The 21,089-nt window shown below is 50.3% G+C and overlaps 1 protein-coding gene across 1 annotated transcript in view; it reads right to left on the reverse strand.

Moving 5' to 3' along the window:
- Positions 1–21,089, reverse strand: part of CFAP47 (cilia and flagella associated protein 47) — a 1,094,449-nt gene that overhangs the window by 772,317 nt on the left and 301,043 nt on the right. Inside the window, 1 exon segment of the mRNA XM_075333814.1 lies at positions 626–812. Within this exon segment, the coding sequence (XP_075189929.1) occupies positions 626–812 (187 nt within the window).

Below are 21,089 nucleotides of genomic sequence, written 5' to 3' on the forward strand. Positions count from 1 at the left end.
CCTTCCCTAGCCTCTGGCCACCGTGTGCTAACTAATTTATATTAAAAAAAACAAGTACTCACCCTCTCTCTCCCTGCCACCGCTGCTGTCCTCACCTCTCTCCTCGTTCTCCCGGTGCTCCGGTCGGCGTCCTCCCGTCCTGCGCTCTGGGCACTCAGCATAGCAGTCGCACGGGAGTGACGTTACCGTGTAGGCAAAGGGGGAGAATGATGATGCATGGTGTGGCACCGGCCGCGCTATGCTTCATCATTACTGTGCACGGTGACGGGGGAGCCGTCGCAGCCGCTGACACCAGGCAGTGGGCCCCGGTGTCGCCGCTGACACCAGGCAGGGGGGCCCGTTGTCGGCGGCGGCACCAGGTCATATAGCGGCCGCGTGGTCTGTGACAGATCAGCGCAGCTCCTCTCTCACTGACAGAAGCTGGCTGCTGATCTGCCTGGCGGCCGCCGGGCGCCTAACCTCCCGGGCCCGGTCACAATGGCGACCGCTGCGACCACGGTAGTTACGCCCCTGCTTCTATGCCTACAGCTGCCATCGTTCTCAAGTTAATGGCAATGGACAGGATATGGGTGGACACACTGTATGCAAACACTGCAAAAGAATGGTTACACTTCCATGTTCGTACCTTTTTTACAATTTCTCCATGCCACTTTTCTCATTTTTTCATAATGGACATTGAGCCAAGTAAGAAGAATTCTCTCTGATGTTGAATATATGTTGCTGGATAATGGCTCTGAACTGATTTTTGGCATGCAATCTATCACATTGTCATCATCACTGTTGCTCTGTGTAACTCGTGAAAGGATGAACACCTGAAAAAGAAAGCAGACAATAAACAGAGAACATTTTATTTTGATTGCTTAAAATACACTCTACAACAGTGAAACTTCAACATCATGAAGGAAAAGTGGTGGAATTCACAGTATCAATAGATGTTGATAGTATGCAAATTATGAAAAAATGGAAACAACATTTTCAAAACATCTCGATTAATTCAGTAGTGAGTATGAGAGCCATGTGCAAAAATATACACACGTCTTGGCATGATATCAATGAGAATGATGTTCACCCACATTGAATACACTTGAGAAACCAAATAATTAAGTTGTACTACTGTCAGTTCTCTTTGCAACTGTCGACTAAAGATATCCCAAATATGATCAATGGGAGATAAGTTTGGAGATGCTGCAGGGCATAGTAGCATGTTTAGGGAACACAGACTTGGTGCTGAAACCAGTGGTACAACCATTTTTCTAAAATGTCCCAAGTACATTCAGCATGGTAGAACATTCCTCAGGCCTCCAACACAAATCCGTTAAATACGTGCGTGTTTGGTCCGTTTCTGTGTATACCGGAGACACGGGAAAACGTGCACCAATGTTATTTAATGTTTGAGGACACATGTGCGTTTTTCATTAAGGTCCGTGTGTCCGTGTGCGTGCTACGTTTGTGTCTCCGTTTTGCACGGAAGCATGTCCGTTTTCATCACTGAACATGAACACGCACACACGGACCCAATGAAAGTCAATGGGTCTGTGCGCACGCCTAAGTGACACGGACGCATCACTGTATGCTCCGTGTACGTTTTGTGCTTTTTTCATGTGATGTTGTTTTTTTTTTTTTTCTGTGTCGTGCTCTCCCTCAGTCCGTCGGTCGGTCTCTCTCTATGTCTGTCGGTCGGTCTCTCTGTCTTATCTGTCCCTCTCGCTGTCTGTCGGTCAGTTTCCCCCCTCTCTCATACTTACCGTTCCCCGATCTCCGGCGCGGCGCTGCACTGCTGTTTTAAAAGCTCCGGCGGCTTTTACTATTTTGAAAAAGCCAGCCGCTAATTAAACAATCTCATATTCCCTGCTTTCCCCGCCCACCGGCAAATATGATTGGTTGCAGTGAAACACGCCCACACGCTGAGTGACAGCTGTCTAACTGCAACCAATCACAGCTGCCGGTGGGCATGTCACTATGGAGCAGAGAAATAAATAAATAAATAATTTAAAAAAACGGCGTGCGGTCCCCTTCAATTTTAATACCAGCCAGATAAAGCCATACGGCTGCAGGCTGGTATTCTCAGGATGGGGAGCCCCACGTTATGGGGAGCCCCCCAGCCTAACAATATCAGCCAGCAGCCGCCCAGAATTGCCGCATCCATTTGCTGCGACAGTTCTGGGACTGTACCCGGCTCTTCCCGATTTGCCCTGGTGCATTGGCAATCGGGGTATTAAGGAGTTAATGGCAGCCCATAGCTGACAATAAGTCCTAGATTAAGCATGTCAGGCGTCTCCCCGAGATACCTTCCATTATTAATCTGTAAGTTACAGTAAATAAACAGAAGTTTCTTAAGTTCAGATTTTGTGTTATACCATGCCTGATGAAGAGACCTGAGTAGTCTCGAAAGCTTGCTATTATTACCATCTTTTCAGTTAGCCATTAAAAGAAAGGTATCAACCACTGAGGACTTCAGTTCTTTTAACCAATTTTTTATCTCTACTGGCTAACACGGTACAAAGATATATTTTACCTGTAGTAAATAAACACACACACATGAAAAAAATCCTTTATTTGCAATAAAAACCACTAACAAATACCCTCATTCACCACTTTATTCAGCCCGAAAAAGCCCTCCATGTCCGGCGTAATCCATGGAGTTCCAGCGTCGCTTCCAGCTCTGCTACATGGAGGTGACAGGAGCTGCAGAAGACAACGCCGCTCCAGACAGCTCCATGCAGCAACGGAAGAGAGTCGCGCGATCAGCGATGATGTCACTGAGGTTACTCGCGGCCACCGCTGGATCATACAACTGTGACAGCAAGTCACCCGAGTGACAGCGATGAAGTCACAGGTGAGTTGCTGTCACAGTTGTATGATCCAGCAGTGACAGCGAGTTACCAGACTGACGTTATCGCTGATTGCTTGACTCTCTTCAGTTGCTGCATGGAGATGTCAGGAGCGGCGGTGTCTTCTCATTGGCTGCGGTTCCTCTTCCCCCCACTGTGTGTGCCTCTTTGCTCTCTGTCCTTCTATGGGTAAGTTGCATTTAACTATTTCACCTGCTGTTTTTTCCTGATCATGATATAAGCTCTTACCCTTGGCCAGTTTTGGAGCTGTTTTGCTCTTATGCAGCAGTCTTTCAGGATTTGTTGACTGTTCAATCCTAGGATATGCTGATTTTTCCTGTCTGCATGGATGCTACAGGCATTATTCATATATGCTTCTATTGAGCACTCACACATACTATTGTGGAGGGTGATGTTTGGTAGAGGTCCTCCTACATCCTCACAATTGATGTAATACTGTATTGTATATTTTCGTGTTTTTTATTCTATTTTTCTAAATAAAGATTATTATATTTTATGGAAATCGTACTCCCTTTTGTGTGTTTGAGACACACCATTTTTGTGGACATGTCAGTTAAGTTTCACACGCACACACGGACATTTCACACGCACATACGGCTAGCATACGGGATACACACGCAGGCCACACATAGCATAAAAACAGACCTAAAAAACGGAAAACGGACCCGAAAAATAACCCGTATTACACGCACGTGGTTTTCAAGGACGTGTGTGTCAAGCCTCAGAGAAACTTAATTGCTAGGATTGTAAAGTGTGTAAGTGCCATCATTAACATGTCTATGTATCCTTTGATTTACATAATTCCATGTCTTTTCTTTCTTGGTGTTACAGTTTTAATGTTGTGAACTGTAGAATATATTCTAAAAGTTTTCTACAAACAGAATATTTGTTAACGCATACTAAAGGCAACACCATAGGAAGCCAATAAACACCAGTGTACAAAGCAATGAAGATAAGCTATTTACAGTCATGGCAGTAAGTATTGGCACTAGGGATGAACGAGCATGTTCGACACTGCTCTTTACTCGATTGAGCATTGGGGTGCTCAGGTACTCAAGGAGCTCAGGCGAGTAGTGCTGGTGCCCTGATATTTCGTCAATGAAACAATGACCACAACCCCACAGGATTACTTCACTGCATGATGTGTGCAGGCACCGCAAGAAGAGCCATTTGCAGTCTCTGAATGGCTCTCCCTGGGTGATACAACAACGTTCTCGGATGTAGTGTGACAAAAAAAGCAACAAAAACACCTCCCTCCAGCCAGAAAAGCTCTGTTTATGGCTGGCTGTGTGTGGGTGGAGACCCGAGCAGGTCAATCATTGACTTTCCATATTGCTCATTTCTCCCGTCTAGTTCATGCATTTCTAACCAAAAATTATCACAATTACACATATTTTTGTCATAAACATGTTTATTTCTTTTGTTTGTATTGGGAAAAAAACTGAAAAAAGGCAAATTAGACATAATTTGACACAAAACCCTCAAAAAAAGGTCTAGGCAAAATTATTGGCAACTTTCCAAACTTGCGGGTAAATAACTTTGCTTTAAGCATATGATGGTAGTTCAAACTCATCTGTGGCAAGTAACAGGTGTGGGAAATATGAAAATCCCACCTGAAACCAGACAAAAAGGGGTGAAGTTGACCCAATCTGTGCATTGGGTGTCTGTGTGTGCCACACTTAGGGGTACTTTGCACGTTGCGACATCGCTACTAGAGATGAGCGAACCGGTCGCGGTTCGGCTTGAGCTTGGTTCGTCGAACGGAGGTCTAGTTCCAGTTCGGTTCGGCGAACCGGTTCGGCAAACCACTCGAACCCATAGAAAACAATGGGAGGCAATCACAAACACATAAAAACATCTAGAAAACACCCTCAAAGGTGTCCAAAAGGTAACAAACAACTCACAACACAAACACATGGGAAAGTGACAAGAACAAATTCTCATGCGAAAACAAAACAGCGTTACGAGGAAAAAGAGGACGAGACACCGATATAGGCATGGCATGCCCTTCTAAAATGATGTAAAACACCGCAAGGTGACTCCAAGCAGAGTCTTACTCTTTTCCAAAAATTGGGCCACACAGACACCCCTTCAGTGGCAGCACTTGTGCCCCAGTTGTACACTTCACAGGTAGATTTGCATCAAGCACATTCAAAAATATGCCATCCTTAACCGTCCCCAGGATGGCACCGGGGTAGGTAGCAAAGCCTTTGCTGATCCCAGATCTGTTCACCTTGGATCATTTTGAGAAACACTGAAAGCAAGGGTTAATCCAAGCGGAGTCTCCCTCTTTTCCAAAAATTGGGCCACACAGACACCCCTTCAGTGGCAGCACTTGTGCCCCAGTTTTACACTTCACAGGTAGATTTGTATCAAGCACATTCAAAAATACGCCATCCTTAACTGTCCCCAGGATGGCACCGGGGTAGGTAGCAAACTCTTTGCTGATCCCAGATCTGTTCATCTTGGATCATTTTGAGAAACACTGCAAGCAAGGGTTACTCCAAGCGGAGTCTCCCTCTTTTCCAAAAATTGGGCCACACAGACACCCCTTCAGTGGCAGCACTTACGCCCAAGTTGTATACTTCACAGGTAGATTTGCATCAAGCACATTCAAAATACACAAGCATTTACTCTCCCCAGAATGACACTGGGGTTGTAAATTCCTTGTGGATCCATGACTTGTTCATTTTGATGAACGTTAGTCTGTCCACAATGTCACTGGACAGACGCGTGCACTTATCTGTCAGCACACACCCAGCAGCACTGAAGACACATTCAGAGACAATGCTGGCAGCTGGACACGACAAGATCTCCAAGGCGTAAGTGGAGAGCTCTGGCCATTTTTCAAGATTTGAAGCCCAAAATGAGCAAGGCTCCATTTGCAAGGTCATGGCATCGATGTTCATTTGGAGATACTCCTGTATCATCCTTTCCAGCCGTTGACTATGTGTCAGACTTGTTGTCTCTGGTGGCCTTCCAAAGGATGGTCTAAAAAAATTATAAAAAGATTCAATAAAATTGCTGTTACCAGCACCAGATACGGTGCTACTGGTACAGGTAGACTGTTGAAGATGACGAGACCATCCCATGTTTGTGAAGTTACAACTGGGAGATTCACTCCGTGCACCACGGTTGTTTGGTGGAAAAGCCGAGCTAAGATCGAGTAACAGCTTTTGCTGATACTCCTGAATACGTGCGTCCCTTTCTATGGCTGGAATTATGTCACAAAATTTGGACTTGTACCGGGGATCTAATAGTGTGGCAAGCCAGTACTCATCATCACTTCTAATTTTGACAATACGAGAGTCATGTTGGAGGTAGTGCAGCAAGAAGGCGCTCATGTGTTTTGCGCAGCCATCCAGACCAAGTCCACGCTGTGTTTGTGGCATAGAGGTGCTAACCGTTCTTTCTTCCTCTGACATCTCCCCCCAACCTCTTTCAACAGAAATTTGACCAAAGTCTCCCTCATCCGCTGAGTCTTCCGTGTCCATGGACAGTTCGTCCTCCATTTCTTCATGTTCTCCTGCAGCTTCCTCAACATTTCGCCTGCTACCATGCGCCCTTGATGATCCCTGTCCCCCATGGTCCCATGCCTGCTGCCTTGGTGATGATGAACGTCTGGACCTTGGTGATGTTGTTGTCCCTTGCGCATATGAATCCTCCTGTAGTTCCTACCCTTCATGTTGTCCCACCCCCTTACTCCGAATAGTGTTTAGCGTGTGCTCCAGCATGTAAATGACTGGAATTGTCATGCTGATAATGGCATTGTCAGCGCTAAACATATTCGTCGCCATGTCGAAACTATGCAGAAGGGTGCATAGGTCCTTGATCTGAGACCACTCCATCAGGGTGATCTGCCCCACCTCTGCATCTCTTTGGCCCAGGCTATACGTCATGACGTATTGCACCAGAGCTCGGCGGTGCTGCCACAGTCGCTGTAACATGTGGAGAGTCGAATTCCAGCGTGTCGGCACATCAAATTTCAGGTGATGAACCGGCAGGCCGAAAGACTTCTGGAGCGATGCAAGTCGCTCAGCTGCGGCGGTTGAATGGCGGAAGTGAGCAGACAGTTTTCGTGCCCTGTTCAGAAGGCCATCTAGGCCGGGATAGTGTGTTAAAAATTGCTGGACAACAAGGTTCAACACGTGAGCCATACAAGGCACGTGTGTCACCTTGCCCAGGCGAAGGGCCGCACCCAGGTTTGCAGCATTGTCACACACAGCCTTACCAGGCTGCAGGTTGAGTGGAGACAACCATTTACCAAACTCAGTCTCCAGAGCTGCCCACAACTCAGCCGCTGTGTGACTCCTATTTCCAAGACATGTCAAGAAAAAGACCGCCTGATGTCACTGCGCTCTGCTGCCAGCATAGTAATAAGGGGTGCGTGATTCTTTCTGCGCAGTTACAATGCTGGTGGCCTGAGCAGGCAGGCTTGGGGTGGAGGTGGAGGAGCCAGACGAGGTTGAGGAGGCAGAAGCAGAGGAGGAACTTGGACAGACAGAGGATTGACACACAAGTCGTGGGGACGGCAAGACTTGTGCAGCAGACCCTTCACCATCTATCACCATAGTTACCCAGTGCCCAGTCAGCGACATGTAACGTCCCTGTCCATGCTTACTGGTCCAAGTATCGGTGGTGAAATGCACCCGTTCACACACAGAGTTTCTCAAGGAAGCGGTGATGTTGTGTGCGACATGCTGGTGTAGCACAGGCACACCTTTCTTAGAGAAGTAGTGGTGACTGGGCATCTGGTATTGGGGCACAGCAACAGACATAAGGTCTCTAAAATCCTGTGTGTCAACCAGGCAGCATTTCGGTAGCCAAGAGCTTACAGAGGGATAAAGTCAACATCTTAGCTTTGTCATGGGTTGCAGGAAATGGCCTTTTATTTGTCCACATCTGAGGGACAGAGATCTGGCTGCTGTGTGTAGACGGTGGTGAGTAGGGTGTCCCTGGAAAAATGCAGGTTTGTGAGGAAAGTGCAGGCGTAGACATGATGCTGCCTTCATCCAACGTTGGTGCTATCGATGTCTGAGAGAGCTGTACACACGCACTTGTTTCCCCTTCCAAACCAACTGACGACCTACAAAACAAACTGCCTGTTGCGGTTACAGTGGTGGAAGTTGTGCGTGGAAAACCAGGTGTGACAGCTGTCCCCACAGTCCTAGAAGATGAAGAGCGCACGGATGCACTGGAAGAGGCAGGCGGTGGATGGTCCGCTTCGCTAGGCCGCATTGCAGCACGGTGAGCTTCCCACTGGGACATATGATATTTATTCATGTGACGATTCATGGAAGAAGTTGTCAAACTGCTGAGGTTTTTTCCTCTATTTACAGATTCCCGACAAATTTTACAGATCACATGATTTGGGCGATCCTTTTCAAGGTCAAAAAAGGACCAGGCTAGGCAAGGCTTAAAGGCCATGCGAGCTGCAGAGACACCCCGACTTGTGCTCAGAGGCAGAGTGGTGGCTGAGGATGCAGTTGTAGACGTGCTACCAGTACTCCGACTCTGTCCAGGAAGGCGAAAGGTAACTTTGTCGTCAGTTGCATCCTCCTCCACTGCCTCTGTTGATCTCCTCGAGTGCCTGACTGTGGGTTGACAGTAGGTGGGATCTAGAAATTCCTCATCAAGCGTTGTGTTTGCACTACCCTCACCCTTAGACCGAGCCTCTACCTGCCCTGACCGAATATTTAAGTTGTCATCCCAATCTGGTATCTGTGTCTCATCATCATCAGTATGTTCCTCATTGTCTCTACCAACAGGTGTTACAGTTTGTGAATAAGGGTCAACATTATGGTCAGAAACTTGGTCATCACGGCCTGAATCTGAGTCACAAAGGTTCTGGGCATCACTGCAACCATTTCCTGGTCTGTACTCACTGTAGCTTGGGAGCACACCTCTGATTCCCAGGCAATAGTGTGACTGAACAACTCTGCAGACTCAGCCATCTCTGTTCCACCATACTGTGCAGGGCGGGTGGAGACTTGAGAGCTGGGAGAAAGCAAATGTGATTGGGATGACAACTCAGAGGACTGGTTTTTTTTTGGATGAGGTGGAGAAAAGGGCACTTGTTGGAGCACTTGAGATCCATTCAAGCATGTGCTTCATCTACCTTTGTTCCAGTTGTTTTGTTCCGTAAAAAAGAGAGCACATCTGATTCTCCACGGAAAATAGTAGACATCTTACTTTTGCTGGAAGATGGCCTATCTTCAGCAGATGTTAATGGAGCTTTGCCACCTTCCCCACAGACAGAAACTTTTTTTCCCTTTCCAACACGCCTATTCCCCTTCCCACCAGCATCTGTCATTTTGCCACTCATTTTGATTGCGACAAGACTGTCCACTTAAAATGTGGTAGTAAAAATTGAGAGGTGGTGTAGATTGCAGAGGTGGTCTAGCTTTATTGGCAGCAGAAGAAACAACACAGACTATCCCTGACAATGCAACTATGGCCCTTAAACTGGCAGCACAGTTTGCAATTATAAAGGCTTAGTAAAAATGAGCTTGAGGGTGCAATGCAGAGGTGCTGGAAATAGCTTGGCACCAGTGGGACACTAATGATGTCCACCAGCCACTTTTAGGATGCCACTAAGTTTGCTCAGTGTTTGCTATTATAATGGCTTAGTAAAAATGAGCTTGAGGGTGCAATGCAGAGGTGCTGGAAATAGCTTGGCACCAGTGGGACACTAATGAAGTCCAACAGCCACTTTTAGGATGCCACTAACTGGCAGCACTCTGCAATTAAAATGGCTTTGCTAAAAAGGGCAGGAGGGTACAGTGGCCGGGTTGTGGGTCAGTGTAGAGGAAAGGAAGCCTCACTTTCTATCCCTCCTAATGGTGAAATGCAGCAAGGAAGTCCCTGAGCTTAGCTACATAGACGCTCTTATCTGTAGCTGTTAAAAACTGTTTCCATGGACCTGACCGTCACCTATGGCTCTGAGCCAGCTGTAATTAGCCCTTACAAGGGCTGAAAGAAACTTCTATCCCTAATCTGTAGAACGCTGTGTGTATAGCGTACACAGCAGGATCGGTGGCAGGAGCTGCGTCAGCGGTGACTGACACCCAGACGCAGAAGGCAGATAATGCCGTGCTGGAACAAAATGTCCGTTTTTATAATGCAAGAACATGTGACATGGACAGCCTATGACACATGCCCTTGCTTCTCTGGCAAAAAGTCCACTTAGCTGTGTGTGTGTCTGGGATTGGCTGACATGCTGGCCCGCCCCACTACACGTGTGCTTAGGGAAGGAAGAAAAGAAAAAAAAAAAAGGCGATCACCATTACCCCAGCAGCAGTGATCTGAACGCGCAGTCCGCGCACACTATATGCTGAAATTTCATAAGAGTGTGAATCACAGAGTGACTTACACTATTACAGCGAAAAGCCAGCTAGTAATTAGCTTGGCTTTTGGCTGATAGAACCGTTCTCGAACGTAACTCGAGCTAACGAACTTTTAGCAAAAAGCTCGAGTTATAGTTCGATCTAGAACACCCCCCAAAATAACTCGAACCGCGAACTGGAGAACCACGAACCACGAACCGCGCTCAACTCTAATCGCTACTGCGATCTCATCGGGGTCAAATCGAAAGTGACGCACATCCGGCGCCAGTAACGACGTCGCAACATGTAAAGCCTAGCTGCACCGATAAACGATCGCACAAGCGTCGTAAATCGGTGATCTGTGCAGTGTTGGTCATTTTCATAATTTCGCTGCAGCGACAGGTACGATGTTGTTCCTCGTTCCTGCAGTAGCACACATCGCTGTGTATGAAGCCGCAGGAGCGAGGAACTTCTCCTTACCTGCCTCCACCGGCTATGCGGGAGGAAGGAGGTGGGCGGGATGTTTACGTCCCACTCATCTTCGCCCCTCCGCTTCTATTGGCTGCCTGCCGTGTGATGTCGCTGTGACACCGCACGACCCGCCCCCTTAGGAACGAGGCGGGTCGCCGGCCACAGCAACGTCGCAGTGCAGGTAAGTGCGTGTGAAGCTGCCGTAGCGATAATGTTCGCTACGGCAGCTATCACAAGATATCGCATGTGCGACGGGGGCGGGTACTATCACGCTCAGCATCGCTATAATCGGCTAGCAATGTCACAGCGTGCAAAGTACCACTAAGCATTGAGAATAGAAAGAGAAGAAGAGAACTGTCTGAGGACTTGAGAGCCAAAATTGTTGAAAAATATCATTAAGTATTGAAGTTCCTTTGTCTATAGTGCATAACATAATCAACCCATGGCAGTGTAGCTAATCTCCCTTGATGTAGAAGGCAGAAAAAAAATTGATGAAAGCCTACAACACAGAATAGTTTGGATGATTGATAAGCAGCCCCAATCAAACACCAAAAAAAAATCAACCAGTCCTGCAGGCTCAGGGTGCATCAGTATCAGCATGAAGTATCCTTTGACATTTGAAAGAAATAGAATGCTATGACAGATGCTATGCTAATGCTAGACCCAGGAGTAGAGATGAGCGAACTGGTCGCAGTTCGGCTCGAGGTTGGTTCGCCGAACGGAGGTCCCGTTCGAGTTCGGTTCGTCGAACGTTCGACGAACCGAACTCGAACCAATAGGCTATAATGGGAGGCAATCACAAACACATAAAAATGCATTATAAATGTACACATACAGTTAATAAACATTGCCATAACACTTACCGGTCCCCGCGATCCCTCCTGCACTCTGTCTCCTGCCGCTATTCCATCCGATGATCGCTGAATCCTCCCGGTGACCGGCACTGCCAGCAGTGATGCAGGACCTATCGTGACGTCAAAATAGCCATGTGACCAGTCACGTGGCTATTATCTCATTGGCTACAGACTGGTCACATGACTATGACGCGTCATGTAGGACCTGCGAGTGCATCTCTCCGGTACACGGTGCACATTTGTGTATCGCCGTGTACCGGCGACATGCTGTAGCACACGGTCGACTCCCCGTTCCGTTAGGGACCGGCTGACACAGCCGGTCATTAACGGAGATCACCGTTGCCATAGCAACGCAGTTAGCGTTGACGTCACCGCTAACCGCGGCTCCAGGAATCACATGATCAGAGCCCTGTTGCTATGGTAACGCGTCTGTCACCGCCAACAGCACTGATCTCTCACTCCGTGAAGGCTGCAAGCTGCTTTCCGTGCAGCCATCACGGAGTGATTTCTGCACGGGAAGCAGCGTCTTCCCCCATTCAGCAGTGATGGAGCAGAGCTGCATTTGATAAACGAGAAGGACAGAAGACCATGGATCGTGGAGGGCTGACAGGGGGTAATAAAGATGGAGTCTCTAATGTGTCTGTGTATTTATTTCTATTAAAGTATTTTTTCTCTGTGTGGTGTCTTTTTTTTAACCCTTTATTGGAGATTCTTAATGGCTGGGTCAAACGTGCCTGACATTAAGAATCTCTGGCTTAATACTAGCTAGTAAAACAAAGCCAGTATTAACTCATGATTACCCAACAAGCCACCCGGCTTCAGGGCTGTTGGAAGAGTTGGATACAGCGCCAGATGATGGCGCTTCTATGAAAGCGCCATTTTCTGGGGCGGCTGCGGACTGCAATTCGCAGCAGAGGCGCCCAGAAACCTCGGGCTAACCTGTGCTGCAGATTCCAATCCCCAGCTGCCTAGTTGTACCCGGCTGGACACAAAAATGTAGCGAAGCTCACGTCGGTTTTTTTTTAATTATTTCATGAAATAAGTGAAATAATTTAAAAAAACGGGCTTCCCTATATTTTTGGTTCCCAGCCGGGTACAAATAGGCAACTGGGGGTTGGAGGCAGCCCGTGGCTGCCTGCTGTACCTGGATAGCATACAAAAATATGGCGAAGCCCACGTCATTTTTTTGGTGGGCAAAAAACTTCTGCATACAGTCCTGGATGGAGTATGCTGAGCCTTGTAGTTCTGCAGCTGCTGTCTGCTCTTCTCTATACAGACAGACAGCAGCTGCAGAACTACAAGGCTCAGCATACTCCATCCAGGACTGTATGCAGAAGTTTTTTGCCCCCCTGAAAAAATTATGTGGGCTTCGCCATATTTTTGTATGCTAGCCAGGTACAGCAGGCAGGTACGGCTGCCCCCAACCCCCAGTTGCCTATTTGTACCCGGCTGGGAACCAAAAATAAAGGGAAGCCCTTTTTTTATTATTTCATGAATTTCATGAAATAGTTAGAAAACAAATGACGTAGGCTTCGCCCCATTTTTGTGTCCAGCCAGGTACAACTAGGCAGCTGGGGATTGGAATCCGCAGCACAGGTTGGCCTGAGCTTTCTGGGCCCCACTGCTGCGAATTGCAGTCTGCAGCCGCCTCAGAAAATGGCACTTTCATAGAAGCGCCATCTTCTGGCGCTGTATCCAACTCTTCCAGCACCTGCCTGCTATACCTGGCTAGCATACAAAAATATGGCGAAGCTCACGTCCTTTTTTTGGAGTTTTTTGGCAAAAAAAAATAAAAAATGCTTCCCTGGATTTTCCATTGCCAGCGAAGGTAACACCAAGCAGTGGGGGTTAGCAGCCAGTAGCTGCTTGGATTACCCTTAGCTAGCAATACAAAAAATGCAGCGGGAGCCTGTTACGAGGGGGACCCGGGGAAGCGTGCCAAGATGGGGAATGGACAGCTTTCGCCGGTCAAGGTCCACTGTGCGGTGTAAGGGACCGCTGCTATGGTGGGTGAAGAGTGAGCGGGTTGCTGCTAGCGATCGTCTGGAATGTCACAGACGATCTATGTACACCGGTCTGCCCTAACCCATGTGGGTTGTATGGCAGGGATCACACGGCTCGGTGTACCTGTTGCACGGGGAAGCACAGAGGTGCCCACGCACGTGTGCCAGTGGAAGTCACGAGAATATGGCACGAGGGTAGCACAGAGGTGCCCACGCACGTGTGCTTTCAATAACCAGGTGAGTCCAGTGGAGACTCGAGGAGCTCACCTGGGACAGGAACACGGCCTGTAGAAGGAGCTACTGCCGGAGCAGCAAGGCAGGGACACGGCCTGCAAACCAGGTGCTGCCTAAGCAGCAAGGGCCAAGCCCACAGAGGAAGATAATGCCTGAGCAGTGGCGTGGCAGCACGCTGCCAGACATCCAAACATAGAAGGACGGTCGCGCGCCGCCATGATGGCTGGAGGAGCTTTTAAGGAGGTGTAGCTCCAGCCAAGGGCGGGCGCGAGGCGGAGATGACGGACTTGACCCAATCAGGGTCCACGACATCCCAGCCTGGCCAGTCAGGATTCACCACGTCACCAGCCTTGTCATCAAGCCGTGTGACGTCAGTGGGCGAATCAGGATCCACCAAGCATAGCACATGCTCACCCTCCTGCCTCTGGGAAATAGAGGCGGGATCCTCGGTCTCACAATGTGTAGAGATAACGGGAGTCTCACTGCTTCCCTGAGCAGCAAACCTCTGCACATTGCGCAACCTCACAGACCTTCGAGGCTGCTGAGCAGGAGGAGCTGTGGCAGGAAAGGAATGGGAGACCGCCTCATTTCTTGCAACAGGAGTACCACTAGGTGTCACCCTTGTGCTGCCTCTCTGAGGAGGTTTCTCCTGCACTCTGCGCAGTCTGGCAGACCTTCGGCGCTGCTGAGCGGGAGCACTCGTGGCAGGCAAGGAGACTGTCTCATTCCTTGCCACAGGAGAGCCACGAGGTGTAACATTGCCCCCCCCCCTGCCCATGCTCGAAGGCCGCTATCAAACCCGGGGCGTGGATATGATCCTCCAATTCCCAGGATCTATGCTCCGGACCACGGCCGACCCACTCCACAAGGTAGTACCTCCTGCCCCGTATAACTTTTGTCTCCACAAGCTTCGCCACCTCAGCGTCGTCGGGCAGGGGGTCAGTTTGAGGCGTCAGGGACCCCGAGAACTTATTAAGTCGTACGGGTTTCAGGAGGGACACGTGAAAGGTGTTGGCTATAGCCCAGCGTGGAGGAAGCTGGAGTCGGTATGCCACCGGGTTCACCTGCTCCAACACTTTAAACGGACCCAGGTACCTAGGGGCGAACTTGGCTGCCTGTACCCGTAGGTTAACATTCTTAGAGGACAGCCACACTAGGTCACCAGGGGCGAAGGATGGTGCAGGGCGGCGGCGCTCATCAGCCGTTGTCACCATCCGGTCTTTAGCCCTCTTAAGGGCCTCTTGGGTGTTATCCCAGATCTCCCGGGCCTCGGTCGCCCAATCCTCCACTCTAGGATCGGGTGACGTTATGGGCATAGGAACCGGGATTCTGGGATGTTGTCCGTTATTGAGCAGGAACGGAGTCTGACCAGAGGATTCATGGACCGAATTATTAATGGCAAATTCGGCCCAAGGAAGGAGGTTAGCCCAGTTGTCGTGGTGCGCGGAGATAAAATGGCGGAGGTAAGTTACCAAGGTCTGATTGGTCCTCTCTACCAGTCCATTGGTTTCGGGATGGTATGCGGAGGAGATGTTCAGCTCTATCTGCAGGAGCTTACAGAGCTCTCTCCAGAAGCGAGACGCGAACTGGGGACCCCGGTTGCTCACCACCTTGTCAGGCATGCCATGCAGCCTAAATACATGCCTAATGAATAAGGTGGCGAGAGCACGTGACGTCGGGAGTCGTGGGAGAGGCACCAAGTAAACCATTTTAGAGAAGTGATCCGTGATGACCCATACGACCTTGTGACCTGCTGACTTGGGCAGATCTCCCAGGAAGTCCATTCCCACCACTTCCCAGGGACGATCCGGCACTGGCAGTGGGTGAAGAAGACCTGCCGGTCTCTGCCGGGACGGCTTATTCCGTGCACACGACATACAGGCTCCCACATACTCCTGTATGTCCTGGGGTAGTCTCGGCCACCAATAGTGCCTAGTCACAAGGTCTCTGGTCCTTTTGACCCCAAAGTGACCCCCGACCTTGGAGGCATGGGCCCACGATAGCACCTCATTCCGTAGTTCAGGGGGAACGAGGGTCTTGCCAGGTGGCACCTGGTCCAAAGAAGTGGGAGTGACCATCCTCAAGCTGTCCGGGGGTAGTATAAGACGAGGCTCCTCCTCGTCCTCCTCCAACACAACCATACAACGTGACAAGGCATCGGCCCGTACGTTCTTCTCACCGGCCAGGTGGCGGATAATAAAGCGGAACCGGGAGAAGAACAAGGACCAACGGGCCTGCCTTGGGTTCAGGCGTTGTGCTGTCTGGAGGTATGTGAGATTTTTATGGTCGGAAAATACTTCAAATGGATGCTTCGCACCCTCCAGGAGATGCCGCCATTCCTGGAATGCTAGTTTCATCGCCAGTAACTCCCTATCCCCTATGGAGTAGTTCCTCTCGGCCGGAGAAAAGGTTTTGGAGAAAAAGAAACATGGATGCTTCCTTCCTCGTTCGTCTTTCTGGTACAGGACTGCACCAGCACCGACCGAAGAGGCGTCTACCTCTAGTAGAAAGGGTTTGGAGATGTCTGGATGATGAAGGATGGGAGCTCTGGAGAAGTAAGTTTTGAGAGTGTGAAATGCCTCTACCGTTTCCCGTGTCCATGCTTTGGGATTAGCGCCCTTGCGGGTAAGGGCAATGATGGGTGCTGCCACCGTCGAGAAGTTGGGAATGAACTGGCGATAATAATTGATAAACCCCAAGAATCGCTGGATCGCTTTCAGCGAGCGGGGCTCAGGCCATTTCATCACTGTCTCCAACTTCCCCGGATCCATTGCTAACCCTTGACTGGACACGATATACCCCAGGAACGGCAAGGATTCACGTTCAAAAACGCACTTTTCTAGCTTAGCATATAACGAATGAGTGCAGAGCCTCTTAAGTACTCAGATGACATCCCTCCGATGGGTGGCAAGATCGGGGGAGAAGATAAGGATATCATCCAGGTATGCAACCACGGAAAGATACAAATCCCGGAAAACATCATTCACAAAGTCTTGAAATACGGCGGGGGCATTGCAGAGTCCGAAGGGCATTACGAGATACTCGTAGTGACTGTCCCTGGTGTTGAAGGCGGTCTTCCACTCATCGCCCTCTCGGACTCGCACTAGATTATACGCCCCGCGTAGATCCAGCTTCGTGAAGATCTTTGCCCCGCGGAATCGATCAAATAACTCCGTAATGAGGGGCAAAGGGTATTTGTTTTTGATCGTGATTGCATTTAATCCCCTGTAATCGATACAGGGGCGTAGATCCCCTTCCTTCTTTTGCACGAAGAAGAACCCCGCACCGGCCGGTGAAATAGACTTGCGAATGAACCCTTTTGCCAGGCTGTCCTGAATATATTTGGACATAGCCTCCGTCTCTGGAGCAGAGAGGGGATACACTCTGCCCCTAGGGGACTCGGAGCCTGGCTTCAGGTCTATTCGGCAATCGTATGGCCGGTGGGGAGGAAGGGTATCTGCGGCCCTCTTGGAGAAGACGTCCCTGTAGGCCTCATAAGGTGTCGGTAAACCTGGCTCCCCTGTATTCCCTGAGGACCCAACCGACCTAATGGTAGCGGGTGGTTCGGTAGTCACGAGGTGCTCCCTACAGGATCCTGCCCATGATGAGATCTCCCCTGTTGCCCAGTTGAGTATAGGAGCATGCTGTCTCAACCAGGGGAGGCCCAGTAGGATCTCATCCGTCCCCCTGGAAGCACCAGGAAGGACACCTGCTCATGGTGTCCTGGTGATACTTCCATCCTGAGAGGGATGGTGATCTGGGTGATGGGATCGACTAGTAGGGACCCGTTGACTACCCGAACCCTGAGTGGCTTGGGCAAGAGAACCAGGGGAACTGAGTATCGGGTTGCCAGGGAGGTCGAAATGAAATTGCCATCAGCGCCTGAGTCCAGGCAGGCCAGAGCAGAGAAGAGAGTAGTGCCAAACTGCAACTGGGCGCTGATAGTCAACCTAGAGGGAGAAGCAGCGTCTAGGAACCCCCCTCTGATGGAAACTAGACGCTGTCTTTTCCCGACGGTTTGGGACATCGGGTGGCTATGTGTCCCCTCTGCCCACAGGAAAAGCAGATGACACCAGACCGAGAACCTGGGGTAGAGGAGACCGCTTTGGACACCTCCATTGACTCCACGGAGTCGCCTACAGAGCTGGCTGGGAGACCTGTCTGGTGGAAGACGGGAGCCAGACGCTTTTTAGGCCGTGAGGACGTGGGTGCTGAAGAGACCTCGAGCCTCCGCTCCGCCTGGCGGATGTCTATGCGAGAGGCAACCACAATCAAGGACTCTAAAGTAGCAGGCACCTCACGCGTGGCCAGTGCGTCTTTGACGAACCCTGCCAGGCCCTCCCAGAACACAGGGACAAGGACCTTATCGGGCCAGTCCAGCTCTGCGGCAAGTGTCCTAAAGTGTACGGCAAAGTCCCCGACTGAAGCGGACCCTTGCCGAAGTCGTAGGAGGCGCAGCGCGGAGTCGTGGGTGACTTGAGGCCCGAGGAACACCATTCTCATGGCCCCAAGATAAGATGCTAAGTTAGTCACCACCCGATCTCCCACAACGGCGTAGACCACTTCAGCGCTCTCCCTGTGAGCAGGGACTGGACGAAGGCTACCTTCGCCTTCTCGGTAGCGTAAAGATTCGCGGACAGCTCTAAGTAGGTGGTAACTTGGTTTATAAACCCACGGCACTCGGAGCTGTCCCCGCTAAAGCGCTCTGGAAGCGCAAGGCGAGGAGACCTTCCACCCAATAGCACAGCCTGGGTAGCCGCCTGGGTGGCGACTGTCGTCAGAGCAGTCTTGTCGGAGGAAGACTGCTCCACTGCTGCCAAACGTGATTCCAACTGCTGCACATAACGCAGCAACTGCTGCTGCTCTTCAGCCATAGCCAGACCTTTGGCGCGACCGTAATGTTACGAGGGGGACCCGGGGAAGCGTGCCAAGATGGGGAATGGACAGCTTTCGCCGGTCAAGGTCCACTGTGCGGTGTAAGGGACCGCTGCTATGGTGGGTGAAGAGTGAGCGGGTTGCTGCTAGCGATCGTCTGGAATGTCACAGACGATCTATGTACACCGGTCTGCCCTAACCCATGTGGGTTGTATGGCAGGGATCACACGGCTCAGTGTACCTGTTGCACGGGGAAGCACAGAGGTGCCCACGCACGTGTGCCAGTGGAAGTCACGAGAATATGGCACGAAGGTAGCACAGAGGTGCCCACGCACGTGTGCTTTCAATAACCAGGTGAGTCCAGTGGAGACTCGAGGAGCTCACCTGGGACAGGAACACGGCCTGTAGAAGGAGCTACTGCCGGAGCAGCAAGGCAGGGACACGGCCTGCAAACCAGGTGCTGCCTAAGCAGCAAGGGCCAAGCCCACAGAGGAAGATAATGCCTGAGCAGTGGCGTGGCAGCACACTGCCAGACATCCAAACATAGAAGGACGGTCGCGCGCCGCCATGATGGCTGGAGGAGCTTTTAAGGAGGTGTAGCTCCAGCCAAGGGCGGGCGCGAGGCGGAGATGACGGACTTGACCCAATCAGGGTCCACGACATCCCAGCCTGGCCAGTCAGGATTCACCACGTCACCAGCCTTGTCATCAAGCCGTGTGACGTCAGTGGGCGAATCAGGATCCACCAAGCATAGCACATGCTCACCCTCCTGCCTCTGGGAAATAGAGGCGGGATCCTCGGTCTCACAATGTGTAGAGATAACGGGAGTCTCACTGCTTCCCTGAGCAGCAAACCTCTGCACATTGCGCAACCTCACAGACCTTCGAGGCTGCTGAGCAGGAGGAGCTGCGGCAGGAAAGGAATGGGAGACCGCCTCATTTCTTGCAACAGGAGTACCACTAGGTGTCACCCTTGTGCTGCCTCTCTGAGGAGGTTTCTCCTGCACTCTGCGCAGTCTGGCAGACCTTCGGCGCTGCTGAGCGGGAGCACTCGTGGCAGGCAAGGAGACTGTCTCATTCCTTGCCACAGGAGAGCCACGAGGTGTAACAGGAGCCCATATATATTTTTTTTAATTATTTATTTAAATAACTAAAAACAAAATGGGCTTCCCTGTATTTTGATTGCTGGACATCACAGTGCTGTAAAAATAAATCTTTAAAAAAAATGACGTAGCGCTCCGCGGTATTTTTGATTCTCAGCGCAGATAAAGCAGACAGCTATGGGTTGCCACCCCCATCTGCCTGCCGTTACCTTGGTTGGCAATCAAAATACAGGGAAGCCCATTAATTTTTTCTATTTAAAAAATAGTTAAAAAAAAAATGACGTTGGGTCCCCCCATTTTTCATAGCCAGCTAGGGTAAAGCAGATGGCTGTAGCCTGAAAACCACAGCTGGCAGCTTTACCGTGGTTAAGGATCCAATGTGGAGGTCCCCTCAGGCTCTTTTTTATAATTATTTTATAAATATTAATAATTACACAATAAAAGTAGGGTCCCCCCCAAATTGGATCACCAGCCAAGGTAAAGCGGACAGCTGTGGTCTGGTATTCTCAGGGTGGGAAGGTCCATAGTTATTGGGCCTTCACAGCCTAAAAATAGCAGGCCGAAGGCACCCCAGACGTGGCGCATCTACTAGATTCGCCAATCCTGGCGCTTCACCCCAGCTCAACCCGTGCCCTGGTGCAGTGGCAAACGGGGTAATAAATCGGGTTGATACTAGCTGTAAGGTCACCTGACATCAAGCCCAGCAGTTTGTGATGTCATGGCGTCTATTAGATACCCAACATCATAAACTGTCAGTACTAACAAAAAAAAAATCGACAAAAGAAATTTATATGAAAAAACAGTCCCCAAAACATTCCCTCTTTCACCAATTTATTGTAAGAAAAAAAATAAAGGGGTCCCATGACGACTCTGGACCGTCTAGAATATGGGGGGGAGACACTCAGGGAACGTATCCCCCATTTTCTAGGAGTGCTGTCATGCTCCCTGGCTCCCCTGCCACGCTCCCCGGCTCCCCTGCCACGCTCCCCGGCTCCCCGGCTCCTTTGCCAGGCGTCCCCCGCTCCACGGCCTCCATGCTCCCTCACCTGCGTCCTCCAGGCAAACTGGTCCCCGGTCCCGGCGCCCATCTGCGATGCTGAGCGCTCCTGCCTCCTGTGCACCGCTCCCTGCTCTGGCTTCTGGAAACCGGGCCTCGCGCATGCGCATTAGGGCGCGCGCGCGGTCATTGACCCTCTCTTAAAGGGCCAGCGTCCTCCAACAGGATATTGAAGATTCAGGTGCAGGGTATATAGGGGGTTCCTTTCCAAGTGGGCGGGGCCTGTTCTTCGTGTTTGCTAAGCTAGGAGTCAGGTCTCCCTGTGCCATTATCTCGTACTTACCTATCTCTCTTGTGGAGCCGCTCCTGTCTCGCC

The sequence above is a fragment of the Anomaloglossus baeobatrachus genome, chromosome 2 (genome assembly GCF_048569485.1).
Source record: "Anomaloglossus baeobatrachus isolate aAnoBae1 chromosome 2, aAnoBae1.hap1, whole genome shotgun sequence".
In the NCBI taxonomy this organism is placed as follows: Eukaryota; Metazoa; Chordata; class Amphibia; order Anura; family Aromobatidae; genus Anomaloglossus; species Anomaloglossus baeobatrachus.